General features: G+C 33.4%; 1 protein-coding gene across 1 annotated transcript; it reads left to right on the plus strand.

Annotated features, from left to right (window-relative positions):
- The first annotated feature begins 5,178 nt into the window (after positions 1–5,178).
- On the plus strand, positions 5,179–16,790 carry LOC117237575 (sodium/potassium-transporting ATPase subunit beta-2). The gene is made up of 5 exons (XM_033501692.1): positions 5,179–5,645; positions 10,401–10,661; positions 11,281–11,462; positions 11,606–11,879; positions 11,952–16,790. Exons 1-5 carry the CDS (start codon positions 5,519–5,521, stop codon positions 12,053–12,055), a joined length of 948 nt encoding a protein of 315 aa, XP_033357583.1. The 5' UTR covers positions 5,179–5,518; the 3' UTR covers positions 12,056–16,790.
- Positions 16,791–17,418: the final 628 nt, after the last annotated feature.

Raw genomic sequence — 17,418 nt, forward strand, 5'->3', positions numbered from 1 at the left:
AAATGGTATTATAGTCACGATTAGTCGTGCTAGAAGCAGAAGCAATAGTATTATAATTATTAAAATATAACACTTTATTGCTGTTTACTAACTGTTGACATTGATAATCAAGGGAATATGTTTTAGTATATCTCAGATGTATGTGTCATTGGCAATAAGATGAATGCGATATTTTTTCTCTTAACTGTTAAGCAATACTTCTTAGTATAACAACAGTACATGTTTTTAAAAGTGAATATTGTATAGTATTAGTGTTGTAAGCAGCAATAAGGGAGTTCTGTAATTTTGTTGCTAATCTGCAATTATATATAAAAGAGAAGGATCGTTTTAGCAATAATGTCATATTTAATGACATAATATATTACGTAGTTATTTAACAAAAAATTCTATTATAAAGAATGTAACCAAGGAATTGTCGTTTTCATTGCATCGACTACATTCATTTTAATGTATTTCATCAGTTTGATATGTTCGGTTGAAGCGATTGAAAATTTTATGGAAAATATGTATCTCCTAATTTTTGTTCTTATTTGAATTTTCTTAAGAATATTGTTGCTGATAATAATTAATCATCGTCGTGGAACGGTAAGGAATTAGTTTCATTAGCTATATCATTGTAGGAGGCTGTCTGCTTTGAATCAAGACTCCTTTGTTTAACAAGTACCGTTAAGTACGCATTTAAATTAATGAAACATGTACATAAGTGGCAGAAAGAAACCACTAAAAAAATTGTGCTTGATGCAATAAGTGCGTTATGTTGTTCAAGTTTGAAAAAAAGTTCAAATGCTCTTGATCAAATCAGTATTATACGGAAAAGAATCAAAAAGTCAAAGAATCATATCACTTGAACAGAAGCCGTAGAGCAAGAGCGTGAGAGATTAGTAGTAGTAATTACAATAAAACGATAATATTAGTATTAATTATAATAATTATATTAATGATAAATTATATGTATATATATTATATATTATATATGTGTATATATTATATATAATATGTATATATATATATATATATATATATATATATATATTACTACATATATATATATATATATACATAATAGAGATGTAAACTTTCTGGAAAGATTTGATCATTTTTCAAATGAGAACTCCTTTTGTTTTTAGGAAATGCAGACAAATATTTAAAAAAAAGGGAAAAACGAAGGAAAAAAAGTTAAAAAAACAAAAACGGCAAAAACATTGACTCGGATATTGTTGTACATCTTTAATACGTAATTTTGGTTGTTTTCTATAATAATTATTATCTCATACTTTAATTCTTAGTTTCAGCAATAACTGTTTGTGTTACTAATCTCTATTAGCACTTCTAGCTACTGTTCCTAGGTGTGTTTCTTTTCGCTTCAGTTAGAACTCACGATTATCTTTTTTCTTTCCTATACGAGTTTATTGATGAAATTAGACTAATGGTAACAATAAATTATAAAGTACAAGTAATTAGCCATCTTATATTATGAAAAGCAGTTCAAACGTCTCAAAGCTTGCGTTTCTGGTATATTAAAAAAAAAAATGCAACACGTATATTTCATATCGTAATGAAATTTTAAAAAAACTTTCTCGACACTTTACATCTCTAATGTTAATTGAATAAAATAGGTTGTACTCAAGTGGAATTATAAAAAGTGAAAAAAGAATGTAAAAAAAGACTAGAGCCATGTGTATCTTTTTTTTGTCAAATATTTTTGGACATACAGGGGTGTAATTGGGCAGCGGTTAAGATTGTACAGAGAAAGTTAACAGAGGAGGTAGAAATGAAAAAAAATCTAACGAAATACACATACAGGTACATCTATTGTACAAACAGAAATACCCACATATACGTGTATATGCAGACATATATCAAGATACCGTCGGCATAGTGACTTAAAAAGCGCTTACAATTACGATGTATGTACATTTGCTGCGTTTTGTGACCGATGCTCGTTATACAATAATGTTTGCATGAGGTGATCGATGATTCGAAAAGTTTGCCCGACTACCGAGACTTACGAAGACAATACGTGCTTTGGACGAGAACGAAAATAAAATATAAAAAGTAAAAAAAAAAGTGGATAGAAAAATAGCGTGAAACACAAAACGCGATACATTATGGATGAGAGTTGCCATTTCAAAGAAATAGGAACGAGAAAAAGACGGAAATTGTGAAAAAATGAATCAAGCGGGGTAAAGCGTGCTGCTTAACGGTTAATGTATAAGTGTAATTATTATTATTTAAAGAAGAATACAAAGAAATAGAAAAATACAAAAAAATTTAGGAGGCATTCTGTGCAAAAGTGAAACTCATTCGGTTTTTGTAGTCGGTCGCTGATGTGAAAGGATCAAATTTTTCGACAAGTAATACTGTTATTGTGGTACCATAAAAAGTGTAATGGGTCAAAACACACAAAAAAACAACAAATTTGAAAATGAAAAAAAATCTGTACGAGGGTGTGTGCCGCTCTACGTCATGTACATAAGAATCGGTGCGAAAGAGGAAGAATGTATGATACGTAAGTATGTATGATATATAGTGTGATAGGGGAAAGAAGATTTACATACAAATATGTGATGTGTATATACACATTATATATATACATACATATATGGAAATATTGAGATATATTTGTAAATTCTGTTATTTGAATGCATTATAAATATTTTAACCTCCTGTAATGAAATATTTAATAAAAAACGTTACCAACCAATCCGTCTACACTTTTAGCCGTTGTGTTTAGGATACGAGCGTCTTATGAAATTGTACTTTCATTTATATGCGATAGTACAAAGAAAAGCTGTGTAAATAGACACGCTTCTGTAGAGCAGTTACGATTACTTTGCGATATTACCGACAATTATTATCAAATTTGTAACTCTTTGAACAGTAACATTGTTTAATACACATGATTTCTTTACTAACATGCGATTATAAGACACGATAGGACGTAATGCCATTTGTAAATAAATCGAGAAACTGGTTAAAGTATACTCTTAGTCTATTCTGAAAAATGTGATGAGAATCTAGCATTTAATTATAGATGCACCGCTTAATTCGTTTGTATAAAGTATAATATAGTTTAAATTCAGATTCGATTGAATAGTACAAGATACGCCAAGATTATTATTTTAAAAGATACGTTGAAGTAAACTTTATAAAAATGTTGCTTTTTTATATACATACATACATTTCTTGAGACTTCTATATAATGTTCACACAGCAGGAGCGAATCCACAAAAAAAAAAGAAATAAAAAGAAAGAATCTAATTGTAAAAGGTCTAAATCTTTCTTAGAAAGTTAAACGAAGTGATCCGATGCATTGCATTTGCCGGATGGGTAATATATAACGATAATTACATATTGTGTGCTGTAGACAAAAATTATAGTAATTTGTAATACAAATGAATTGAAGTAAATAAAAATAAATTAAATGTATTTTTTAATGTCGTTAAAAGTAAAACTAATAAAATATTCCGCATAATAATTATTAAATAACTAACGATTCAAGTTGTTTTGATAACCTACATTTGTTTCATTGCAAAAGATTATTTTTACAGCTTGCCGTGTTTGTGCAATCGAAGAGGGAATATAATAAGCAATTTTGTTCTTTTAACAACATATTTTGTTCTTTTCTATTTAAATATTATGACCACCTATTTAAATTACGATTGATAAAAGGTAGAAAATTCGTATGAATATACGTACATACGTATGTTGGATTTCTTTGCTGAAATTTGTTAAATTCGACATTTCCAGTACAATCGATCCACAGGACTTCCGTTATGTAAGAATGTGCATGTATGGTAAACTAAGCAGTATAGATACCGCATTATAGTTCTACATAAAATAGATTTTTATTTATTTTGCGTTACGTAGACATTTTTACTATTATGTTTTCATATCCTTGATTTTTCCATATTAGGACAAACTTTTGTAAAACTATGTAAATGGATTAAATGAGGCACTACAAACGATAATAACAGAAAAAATTAGATCAATTTTATCTAGGGACGTATATCTTATATTGAATGTAATTCGTGCAATATGTTTGTGTTAAGGTTTTATTATAAGCATATCGTAACGAATGATTTCATATATATATATATATATATATATATATATATCGTAATAAATGATTTGTTTCAGTTATAATAATACTTAATATGCTTGTATCCATTACGCGTTATCGACATCTACACGGATGTGGTGTGGCGCATCCGGAGAAGTTCGTTAAATTATTACACAAGATCCTGCATATGTTGTGATATGAATTAATTGAATAAACGATACTGGAAAAATGTTTTGTTCGAATAATGAATACATAATTCCATTATACGTATGTATGTTCCCCGCAGATACATAATCCGCGTGTTGTAGAACGATGTCAGATATCCTTGACTTTAACTACTATTTCGGCATGTGATCGAAGTTGCAAGGGCGTGATGAAGAAACGATAATCACGTTTGAGAAGTCTGACAATGTAATCGGAGATATTAAATACAGAAGAATGCTTATATTGCATCAGGGACGCGTATAAAACGGTAGTTGAACGATTATGCTATGAACGAGATAAGGACGACAGGAAGCTGTACAAAATACTTTAATGTCTGGTCATTCTCTCGTGGCATTCCATCGCAATCAGACGCATACCGAAACATCCCATCTATTTTTCCCTCATCATATTTATTCCTATACTTCTAACTCTGTTTTTAATTCTGTTTTATCCTACATATCTGCACGTATCCCTTTTTGCAGAATACTCTCGTCTGACTAACCGAACTATGTCCATCTATCTGTCGGAACGTGTTCGAAGGGTCGAAGTAGAAAAAGAAGATCGAAGTAGATGGACCTCGAGAGAGGAGAGAGAATCATTTTCTCCGGTATCTATTGTAGGGATCGCATAAGCTCCGTCGCGCGAGGAGTCGCCGTGTCACGCAGCGGGGTCGATTGAATCGACGAACGAGAGAACGGGCAATAAAAAGGCGAGTCGGAGCGAGAAGGATCAAACGAGCCCGTGACCATTGCCAGTACTGCCACCTGGCCGTGATATAGTTAAGAGAGGAGGCTAGGGGGTGCGTATTGACGCGACTGCGCGATTTCGTCGACGCGGTGGTAAAGGGTAGCGCTTCCGCGGCAGTGAGAAAGCGCGCTCCGCTGGAGAAACAGAGAGGGAAAGAGAGGAAGGGAGTCGACGAAACGAGAACGAGAGAAGGAGGGGACGGCCTGAAAAGCTCGGGCCAGCCTGGGTTCGATCGCTCAATATTCATCCCTTGGCCGGACGAGAGCGCCCGAGAACAGTAGCTCCAGACGAGGGCACGAATCGACCCTTCCTTCCTTTGCGTCCTCGCCCGCGGAACTGTTCGATCGCGGCACTGTTCCACCAGAAGACGAAGAACAAGATCAGCAGAAGGAGCAGCAGAGCCGGCCGAGAAAAGGATTCACGCACGTCCTCCTTGTTCGTTCGTGGTGATTCGCGGGAGAGATCTGCGGCAGTTCTCTCCATTTTTTCGTTTAACCGATCAGAATGGAGGGTAAAAAAGTCGAACAGTATTATACTCCGCCACCGAAGCTTGGTAAATGGGAGGGTTTTAGGGTCTTTTTATGGAACTCCGAGACTGGACAGTTCCTGGGGCGCACAGGCGCTAGTTGGGGTAAGTTTTCGTATTAAACATATTTCATTTCTTTCTCATTCTTTCTATTTTTTCGAAAAATTTATTACGTGCTTGCACTTTCAAATTGAAATCGAATTCAGCGTCAGGCCGCGAATTTCATCTTGTGTTTTTAAACAATTTTGGAAAATTACGTAATTTTTATTGACAAATACGTTTCGATCGCGTTTTCGAGTCTCTCCCCCGAGATAAAATTAAGATTTCCTTCGACCGAAGGATAGTAATGGTAATGCTAGATTTCATGCGTAGATTTATTTGTCGAGTTTATCGGATAATTCGTCTGTAGTATTGTCAAAGATCATTCCGGAAAATTCCCTAAAACGTATCGTCAAAGGTCAGAACTTGAATATCCCGATTGACATTTAATCGTAACCCTATAGTTCCTGACGTAAAGCGACGCAATGTACACGCGCACTGCAGATCAGTAACGGTGTTATATATCTAGAAAGAACTTTCGTGCTGCATTCAAACGAATAAAACCGTTCTGATCGTAGTTTAATCGATTTCTCTTTGATAACGTTGATATCATTAAACTAGCACATTCATTCCTTTCCTCTACTTTTCCTCAGTGAAATATTTCAAAGCTATACTTAATCTACTATGAAAACTTATTTCTATCATGAATAAAATAACTTGAAATACGATTGTTCACTTCTTTCATGAAAGAAACGTTCTTTGCTATTCTGTCAAAATAATCATACATGGTTCTTTGATGCGACAGAAATCAGATATTTAAATGAAAATGTCGAATTGTAAACTTCTTGTTTTATCTAAAACGTATCCTGTTCTGACAAAGCTGGCTTTTTCACCGTTTCCACATTATCCTTCTAGTGTATTAGAACATTTTCAATTGGATCTTTAAAAGTAACGTATGGAGGGGCGGCAACCTCACGATTTTCATCGTCCTACTTTTATCTTTTGTAATATGTATGATGTAATACGTATAAGAGGAAAGGCATAGGGTTAAAGAGTGTTCCTAATTTTTGAGCCTAACGTTAGAAAAATTTATTTCTTTGTTAATTCTAAGTGAAAAATATGTTGTATCCCGATTTGGGATTTGGGATGGGAGGACAAAAATACTAAAACTACCTCTAAAGTGCATAATACGGTACTTAGATATTATAGATTTATATTCTTTACATTTGTTCTTTATATTTTCTTTAATTTATTACTCAATTATATAAATATACTGTTAATCTAAAATATTATATTTGATGCAATTACAACGATTATGACAATTCCGTGGGATACTACCGGACGACGCAACAAACGAATTCTCCATGTATTGTGTCTGTCATGTTATGTAATACAATTGCGAGATTTGGTCGATGATGATCCAATATTACGGTATTCTAGATAATATATTCAATGACTGATCTTTTAATCAGCAAAAAAAGAAGACGAAAAAATTAAAACAATTGTTTTTGCAAAATTACAAAACAATCGACAGAAGGTTGCAAACATTAGATATAAGCGAAATTTAATAGATAGGAGAAGAAAATGATTCCATTTGGAAACTAGGTTTATTGTACACTGTAGAATTGTAATTACTACTAATTGTAAAGCACTCATAATAAATTTGGTCATGGTCATAGATATAGTCAGACAATGTCATATAATGTAATCATTCCATTTTATACAACGTATAATATATTTATGTTCTTGTCCAAGCTGATAAACTAACATTTAAATAAGTAAACTTCTTCTATTGTATACAAGAATTATTATTCTACATAAAAGTTATTTTAGTTTCACTCCGATACATCTTATCGTTAGCATATTTCTTCAAAATTTCTATTACAAAATCGATCTGTAATAAAATTGTTGCACAGATCATTGGATCATAGTTTTTATATTTATTTTTTACATTTTTTACATTTATCTATGTATAATAAATTCTTAATAATTTCTTTAATCGACTAATAATTTTCAATTCGATACACAAAGTTATAATCTTTTTAAAGTGTGTGCACCTTTTTTAAGAAACAAGCCAAGTTAGTAATAAATTATAGGATTTGCTCGTTGAAGTATGTTGTGGGAGTTAGGTTTAAAAATCGAATTGTTTATTTAAATCTTTCCGTGATTAAAGAAGCTTCGTTACAGTGAGCAAATATTATTGTGATTCGTACTCGATATTATCATTTGGTTATATATATCGCATAAATTTCGGAAATCTTTTTTGTAAACTTCTTGACATTCACTGATTTTGCCATTTTCTTGCATTAACGAGGCAATTCGGTCGGTCGTTGTGTTATTGTGTTAACATATTTAAAGCAGCTTATCTATTCGCCTTTGCGAGCTATATTCTTTCTATGCTCCACTGTCTTTTGTCCCCTCTTCTTCTCCTGAAGTTGATCGACTTCCACCAAAATCAATACAATCCAGCGTTCTTACCATTCTGTAGGAATAGCTTGTTCTGATTTTATACGGTTCGCTTGTGTCTCATTTTAACTTTTAATGAACTTTGTTATTCGATCTACTAGCCAAGGAAATAGAATACAAACTGTATAGAAGATCATAAATAATATTTTTCAAATATTTAATTATATTTGAATATTTGAGTGTCCTACGAATGATTGAATACTTTATTTCGTATTAACAAATACTCTTGATTAACATTTACATTATTTATGGTGTTTCAAATTATGTACTCAACAATGTGAAAAACATGACACGAATATTATACCATTATGCAATAATACGAATGCAGTTTTCAATTGTATCTTGAAAACGTTAATAACAAATGATATTTCAGTAGAATCTAGAATTCATCATTGCAACATGAGGTGCTTCTTCGAGCTTGTGAATTTAAGTGATTGCATTGATTTCATTTAGGGGTGTGTTAATCTAATAAATATAGATAAAAGTATCGGAAAATTCCGGCTTCTAAATAAGTGGGATTGTACGAGTAAATCGCATGATAATAATTTTGTATAAAATTCTAAACGTTTTATAATTTGCCTCAAGAAATACAGAACAGGATAGTACATATATCCTATGAATAAAATTCAAAATGCATTCTTGAAAGTAGGTTTCTGGATAAAAAGTAGATCAAACGATATTATCTTTTCGTCCAAATACGACACACTATTGCGGTTGCTGTAGTAACGTAACATTTTCACGGTTTTTTTGAGATATCGATCACTTCGTATGCGGAACGCGGCGGCGCTACAAACTTAGAAGCCATCACGGTTCTTTCATGAAGTAGGTCATTGATATTGTTGCACCTACGTTCGAATTTCTATACAGAAAATGTCAGTCTTTACAGTATTTACTATCGATACACCTACACCGGAAACAAGGAAATAGAGTTGTCACAGGGAACAAGATTTCTTTGTAAAATTTGTATCGAAAGAAACCGATTTGCGTCGAAGATATTATGTCAATCCTATTCCTTATTTAAATCTTCCAGATTTGTTTAGCGCGTTTGCAAATTGTCTTTAAACGAATGAATTGCGTTCTGGAGGGATGAAAAACAAACTATTGGAGTATTGAAGAAAATCTTAGTTCCTAATTTAAAATTTCTTTATCGTTTGTTAATAATTTTTTATAAAACTACTGGAGATATGTACGTAACGTTAACATGATCAGCGGAGGACGTCTTCCTTAAATGAGGACGAAATAAAAGCAACCAGTTTAACGTAATAATACGTAATTCTACGATACGAATATTGGTAGAACGTAGAGAACTATGACTAGGGGGATCAATAACCTACTTTGGTTTTCTTATACTATGTAAGGGAATTCTAGTTGTTAGTATTAAAATTCTTCTGTGAGATGTCATCCTATTTTTGTGCATAAAATTCTACCGTGTAAATGCAAAATGCACGGATTGTTAGAAACGTTTGGTTTCCACCGTATAAAAAGAAATAAAGATGTAATCAAGAAAATATATTATATGGCATTAAAAAGAGAAATATGAATATAAATAAAATGATATCAATATATTGTATTATAGAAACAGGATGCTTCACTGGGTTTTATACTAAAATTTGGTGCAGTGCCAAGTGGAACTACAACTTCGTTTAACCTTGTGGACAAATTAAATTTAACTAAATTAAATTTAATTGCCGATTATTACAAAAATAGGGACATTGACTATAGGAAAACATTAAATATATGGGATCGATGTAAGATTTAATTATAGTATTAATATCCCTTTAATGACAAAATACTCGATAAATTTATTTACTAAATGTAATTTAACAGAAGGTTACTATATAGTTCTTCGAATAATCTTTTACAACGTTTGCAATCCGATGCAAGTATAGATATGTGTTATGATTCTTTGAAAATAAATTGCTTGAAATGGATATTCATCAATGATTCTTATTGTAAACTCGCAGCATTGCTTACTCAATACCAATTCAGGCCAATTAGATCTCGGATCATAATTGTCTCAGTGTTGTAGAGTTCAGTTGCTGTGCGTATCCACAAAAGGAATTATTACAATAAAACATTTGCCTTGCTTTAATTGGCTAAAGTGTCCGAGATCTACGTTCTTATACTTCGTCGTACTTCAAGTTGTTTTTCAATCGACTACGGAGATCTTTTGCGCACATACTGCTTTTATCTTAAAGGAAAGATCAATTCACTATACTGATTTCCGTATATGATTTAAATGGTCGGATAATAGTTAAAGTAAAATTATTATGGAGTAATTTAGAAGATAATCGATATTTAGAGAATATGTACATAATTTCAAAAAACTAACAATCTCTTATTTTTCGATTGCAGCCAAAATCTTGTTATTCTACGTTATTTTTTATGCGGTACTGGCTAGTTTCTTCGGAGCGATGTTAACTGTTTTCTACCAGACGTTAGACCCGAATGCACCGAAATGGCAATTGGACAATTCCTTGATCGGAAGCAACCCCGGACTTGGTTTTAGGCCTATGCCTCCTTCAAGCAATGTTGAAAGTACCTTAATTTGGTACAAAGCAAGTGACGAAGGCAATTTCTTACATTGGACCAGAGAATTGGATAAGTTCCTCGAAGGTAATCTATTTCTCAATTCTGGTTCTTAATTTTTTTTTTTATTTTTTTTTACATAACACAAGATACCAAACAAAAATTTTGTACCCATAAATTTGAAATAATTATTCTGCTAAGATTAACTCTATCAGTTAAAATTTATGCAGTTGAATATAACGTATTTCTTAGAGTACTTCATTATTTGAAAGCAGAAGTAATAACATTACATTATCTTGCATCGTTAATAAAATATTTATTAGATATAGATGTTCAGTAATGCTATTTCCATAGATCTATTACGACGCTAATATTAACCGATAAGCGAGAAAACAGTCTTTGTCCTAACGAGCCAATTACGTCAAGAACCCGTTAAATCCGGTCAAGGTGGGAACAATCTTTGGATCAGAGTTTCGGTTTTTTTATATTCTACAATATATAATCATATATGTATTTGGGAGTAAAATATAGAACACGTAATTAGGTACGGTATACAAAATTAGAAATAACTTTCAGAAAAATTTTACCAAAATAAGAAACAAAATTCAAATCGATATGTTGATGTGTTCCTTCACCTCCTTGGGTGTCCTAGGATTAATGAGTCTCCGTGATAATTAAATAAAAAATTAATTTTGAATCTGTTTAGAATACCAAAAACCTGCTACCTCTACAAATGGTGCCCAGAAGAGGATGATGTGCGACTATGGCAAACCACCAGCAGCCGGCAAAGTCTGTGACGTAGACATGACCACGTGGGGACAGTGTACGAAGAAACACAAATATGGATACAACAAATCTGCTCCTTGCATTTTCCTCAAGTTGAACAAGGTACGTGATATTAAAAACGTTACTACGATATTATTATACATATAGAGTGATTGTTCTTATTAAATTATGTAGTATTAAAAATCCGAGAGATTTGGCAAGCGTTATTTTTATTAGGAGAAATATTAATAATTCTAATGCTTTAGATTTTCGGCTGGAAACCCGAATATTATAATGACACGAAAAATCTGCCGAACACAATGCCAACCGATCTTCAAGAACACATCAAGCAAGAGGAACACGCTAACAGATTGGATACCGTGTGGGTGTCATGTTCCGGTGAAAATCCCGCAGATGTTGAGAACATGGGTGCCATTCAATATATTCCACGTCGTGGTTTTCCTGGATACTATTTCCCGTTCACAAATACCCCTGGATACCTTAGTCCCCTGGTAGCTGTCTTCTTCGAAAAGCCTAAATGTGAGTTACCATTAAATCGCAATAACATGCCTATAATCTTTAAAGGATTTTGAATATTCCGCTAATTTTTAGACGGTGTGTTGATCAATATCGAATGTAAAGCTTGGGCGCACAATATCATTCACGACAGATTCGAGAGGCGTGGTTCGGTACATTTCGAACTGATGGTGGATTAAGCATCGTACTCGCCACCTTTTGCAAGATCACTACCAACTGCGTCCAAGAAAATATAGGAGGAAGGAGAATAAAAGAAATTTCTTTTTTAATCAATCTCGTTGGCGCATCGTGACCACTCCTTCTTCCCTCCGGTTTTCTCTGCCGACGATACCGCTCTAGCCGCGTATTTTCTCGTCGTTGTAACGTAGATCTTTCAGAGATTCACCGATCATTTCTCATCATCTTCATCTTCGTCGTGATTCTCTTCATTGCAACACCATGCGATAATAGCTACTGTCGTTTTTTCACACAAATCGCGCTACTCACACTCATTATGAAGGACCGTTCTTCAAAAACACCGTTACACGTGTTCGTTTCACTCAGCGTACAGAGATTTTTCATAAAACGCCGCGTGTTTCCGTCGTCGTCGCTTCCACAAAGATAAAAGCATTTTATTATAGGATCACAAAACGGACCAGTGAAATTGGCTATGTACAAGCTATATATCTATATATATATATATGTATGTATATATACGTACGCATATGCGCGTATGTATCAGGATGCACAAAAAAAAAAACAGTTTAGCGGAAAAATTCTGCACAAAAACCGCGGCGGTATCACTTCTTTTTATCGGGGGCGAAGAGGAGTGGTCGTACCATCGTGATCTAAATATCGTTCGGGATATCAGTTGGAGCGCGTAAGAGGTTTCCCTTACTTTTTTGCCCCTTTTGCGAATTTTTCGCTTTTCGTCGTCTGCTAATTTCTTGGTCTCGTTGCGGGCTTTGACGCACGTATAATGTTTTTTTTTCTCTTTTTTTTTCTCTCTCGAAGTTATATTGATATTCGCCTAGTCAACGAGACTCGCTAACGTGTAGGGTACACCGAGAATAATTGATACCCTTAGTTCGTGCCACGTAGACGTATTAAACAGAAAAACAAGAAAATGTTAGTGTCTTTATGCCCGTCGGTACGGTGCACCCGGCACGGTGGAACTTTTGATTTCGAATTCCACGAAGAAGCTCTCGGACGCGGCTCTCGGCGAATCTCGATCGAAAGTTCCGTCGTTTCGGGATGAAAGGTGAGGGATGTCTGAAATAATCGAAATTCATATACACGCGCGCACGCGCACACGCATACACAAAAGCTAATAGAGACAAGTCGAAGGGAAGAGAGTCTGTTTCATGCGAGTTTGTCAACGAACTCGTCGAAACGAAACAGCAGGAAACCAATTAATTGACTTGGTGAGAACGATTGCATTGTTACCGAAGGTTTCGTGCGGTGGAACTTTTGATTGGAAATCCTCCAATTTTTACTAGCTTTGTAATAGATTTCTATTTTATTATTTCGAACGAGGGAATAATATTGCGAACTGTTAGCAAGAGCGCGTGAAGCAATTATAAATAAAACTTCTAATTTAATTAATGAAAAACAGGTCATCCTTGGATTTTAATTTGAAGTTCCGCCAGTACGGAGGTAGATTACGTTGTGTTGTATAAAGTGGATATAATTAATGGTGGTAACGTAAAGTAGTAATTAGTATTAATATTTTAGTTATTAATTAGTATTAATGGAAAGTATTAATAAAATAGAAATAAAATCAATCAAACGATCAAGAGAAAAAATAATAATGATAGTTATTACCTTTCATTATCGAAAGGCTAATACAAAACTATTGAATGAAAGCAATCGATATGTTTCGTTATGTGTTCTTTTTTCTTTCGTATACTTAGAGGAAAAACTGAATTTTAGTCGAATTGCTCAAATCTTCCGAAAAGTGAAAGAACTTTGGAAAGCGAAAATAACAAATTCGGCAGTTACCGCCATTAACGTTAATAAATGTACATAGATACAAGATTCGAAGCAAATAAGAGTGGAAGATACCAAAATTTTGTTGGATTTCGATTTGTCGAGAAACAGCGCGCTGTTTGCACGGGAAAGTTTAATCAGCCTAGTGATAATCGTACAACACCGTATGGAATATGTATTTATGATTATATTGTACCGCATGATAATATCTAGTGCTAGTCCACGCAATCGTATAGTCGATAGGTTGTATCCTATAGTCTGGAGATCAGAGGAATTGTGTTCTATTTCGATAGTACTTCATTTTCTTTGCTACTTAATATTCTATCTATTTATATTCTCCTATGTGATGATTTTACCATTTTGCGAGGAGTTTATTTTTCTTTCTCTCTTTTTTCATCTCGCTAAGATGATTTTTGTATTTCAACCGATACTTGATCGTATCGATATTTCCTTTGCTTTGTAAATTGCAATTTTACATCTGATATTCCTATTTTTCTATTTTTCTTTATAGCAACCAACGATAATGGTATGTACTTAATGTAAACGAAATCGAATGTCTGTCATCTGATCTCCATTCTTCATGGCTTAAATTTAGAAGCAAAGCTGGTTGTTCCGAGAGCTTGTTCGTTTTTCGAAGGACAGCGTTTGCGCGGTGGTCGTCGCCCTTGGCATCTGGGATTCTTGACGGTTTATGATACTTATTCGAATTACGACGGGACGTGCTTACGTCGTGAATTTAATCTTAATCAAACGACGAGGAACATTATCCCTCGTTTTAATTGTTTGCAAACGCTTATACATTCACTACCAAAGTTATACTGCCATTATATGATCTGTTATCTATTATATACAAATTTTTAGATTCCGTTGCATTTTACATTGTTTTACCTGCGTGTTGTATACTGCGTAAAACGATTAAGCTATAGTTAACCGATTCTCATACCGATGATCTTTCTTTGGGATTGGCGAAATGGCAATCCTATTTTAACTGGAAATTATCGATTTATATGAAAATAATCGACCGTGATAGCATAAGCGATCGGTACTATAGAATTAAAAGAAAATTTCCTTCATTAAATTCTCGATGAAAGCGTAGAAAAGGATCGATCGCTCTTGATTATATGGACGAAAAGATAGTACAAAGGCTATAGATGAAGCGATCCGAACGGGCGGCGACTTCGAATGTGAGCGCTGCCAAAAACAAGATCAATAATTTTATTGCTATTTATTAATCGACGTAACGTACGATTATTAATTACCATTAGTATTATTATTATTATAATTATTATCGTCATTAATATTAATTATTATTATTCTCATCATTGTCATTATCATTATTATTATTACTACTATTACCATTATTACTATTATCGTTAATTTTTGAGTCCTCGCCCGGAGCCATATTGAGATATGAGAAAAAACTTAATATAGATTAATCGTCGACGACACTATTAACTTTTAAGAAAAAGAAAAAGGAAGGAAGGATGAGGCAGGCGGAAAAGAAAATGGAATGAAAATGAGAACGTACTAATGGAAAAAAGACGAAGGTACCGATGATAATGAAAACGATGATGAATTATGCGTTGATGGTATAAAGTACTAATAGGAATTATTACACTTGTATCCAGTGCACTGATCGAGAACGATTATATATGTATATTCATCATTGTGAATGAGCTGTTTCTAATAATGAACATCTGTTGTTAAAGTATATAGATTACGTTTCACGCAAGCGTGAACAAGAAAAAAGAGAGTTGAAAGAGAGTGGGGAAAAGCTTGATACCGAAGAAAACTAGTAGCCATGAATCAGGTTCGGTGGGATTATTAGTAATCATGCTTAAAGTTTCTTAGCTTGCCGTAACCGAACGCCCGTTTCTCGAAACCAAATGGTGGAATTTCAACGAGAACAATCCTGCACTATCCTGCAAGCTATGTTTATTCTCCGGATTCTATTTGGAACATGTTTCCTGTGTGATAATCGTTAACACAATTAGCGCTTTAAGTATGTGACGAATTATGTACGTGAGACGTATGCGTATGAGAGTAGATGAAAATTTTGATGAAAAGAAAAAAGTGGCAGAATTTTAAGCTTTAAGATACATTTAAAGATATATTGAGTATATATTATAAAATTATATATACATTTAAAATAACGATAATTATATGATATACATATACATTATAAATACACATAAGGTTAATATTACTAAAGATGATTTTAACGTAATTCCTGAATAGCCGGTCACATTAGTAAAAATTCGACAGAACTCGCGATATTGTATGAAATGTGAACGCTAAGGAAAACAGAGGAAAAAACGATAACAAAATAATATTCTAATTATGACGATTAATCTGAATAAGTCAAATTAATTCTAAGTGTGATTCGTATATTATAACGCATATATGCATGCATACCGGTTATAATACTATTCGTTAAATTATCTGATATGTGTATGTATCTACAAGATATTTGAAGGTTCATCTATGTTATATACATGCGTTGGGAACCGCTCAGTTAGGCACGAGATTAATTGAAATCGATGCATATAAAAGGGTGTATTACGTGAGAAAAATGGAGAGGAATACCGATATAGAATTACATTAGGATTTCGTCGAGAAGTCGATAAAAAAACGAACGAATATGATATATGATATATATTGTGATATATGAGATATATGATCACAAAACATGACATCAAATTTCTGTGTCGGGACACCGTGTCGTTGGTTCTTAATGTTAGATTTATCTTCACGTTCCCCACTTCCCTCTGATTCTGACTCAACGATTACCAATTGCTTTGTAAAATCGACTCGAATTTTCCTATTATTAGCGCTAACGCTTAATTAAAATAGTTAAATATCGAGGTTCAAGCATTTGCAATGTCGAACGACTGCGGAGCCAAGAAATCTCTACTTCTGCTTTGATCTTGCTGAAATAAATTTCAGCCGTTAAAACAAGATATCGCGACTTGATGTCTCGGGAAAGGAAATTAGCGCGAACACGTTAATATTCTTTAGTAGTTAATATAATACGATTACCCATGACTGCATCTACTTTTCACATCTTTGCGACTTTTTATGTATAGGGAAGAGGTTCGTCAACAGAAGTTAGCCGAACGTGATATTACGACATCAAAAAAGAAAATAGTTACCAAAAATACAAATAAAGTAAAAGAATAGTGAAGCGAATACTCCTTGCTTTAAGGAGTAGATGATTCTGAAGATGTAAAACACCATAGACGCTTATGCTGTGGTGCAGGAATTTCTTCTGTATCGATCAATAAGATTTTACCGTAGACTACGAAGACTCGAACTTAGTATAGTGCGAAATCATTATAAATTTTGTCGTTCTGGAATATTGCTTTGGGTCTTCGTACACCTACATTTGTTGTTGTCGATTAAGAAAAATTATGTATTTAGATCCATTATGACGACATTGATTATTAGATGTTTAAGAATATTACCGTTGATACTAATATGATCTGCGCCAATATATAGTTATCAAGAGACCTGTCAGTATCATAGAACGAGATGAAACGAATATGTTGAACGATCGTTTTAACTCGGATGGTTT

The sequence above is a fragment of the Bombus vosnesenskii genome, unplaced genomic scaffold (assembly GCF_011952255.1).
Source record: "Bombus vosnesenskii isolate JDL3184/JDL3185 unplaced genomic scaffold, Bvos_JDL3184-5_v1.1 scf7180000013379, whole genome shotgun sequence".
Lineage (NCBI taxonomy): Eukaryota > Metazoa > Arthropoda > Insecta > Hymenoptera > Apidae > Bombus > Bombus vosnesenskii.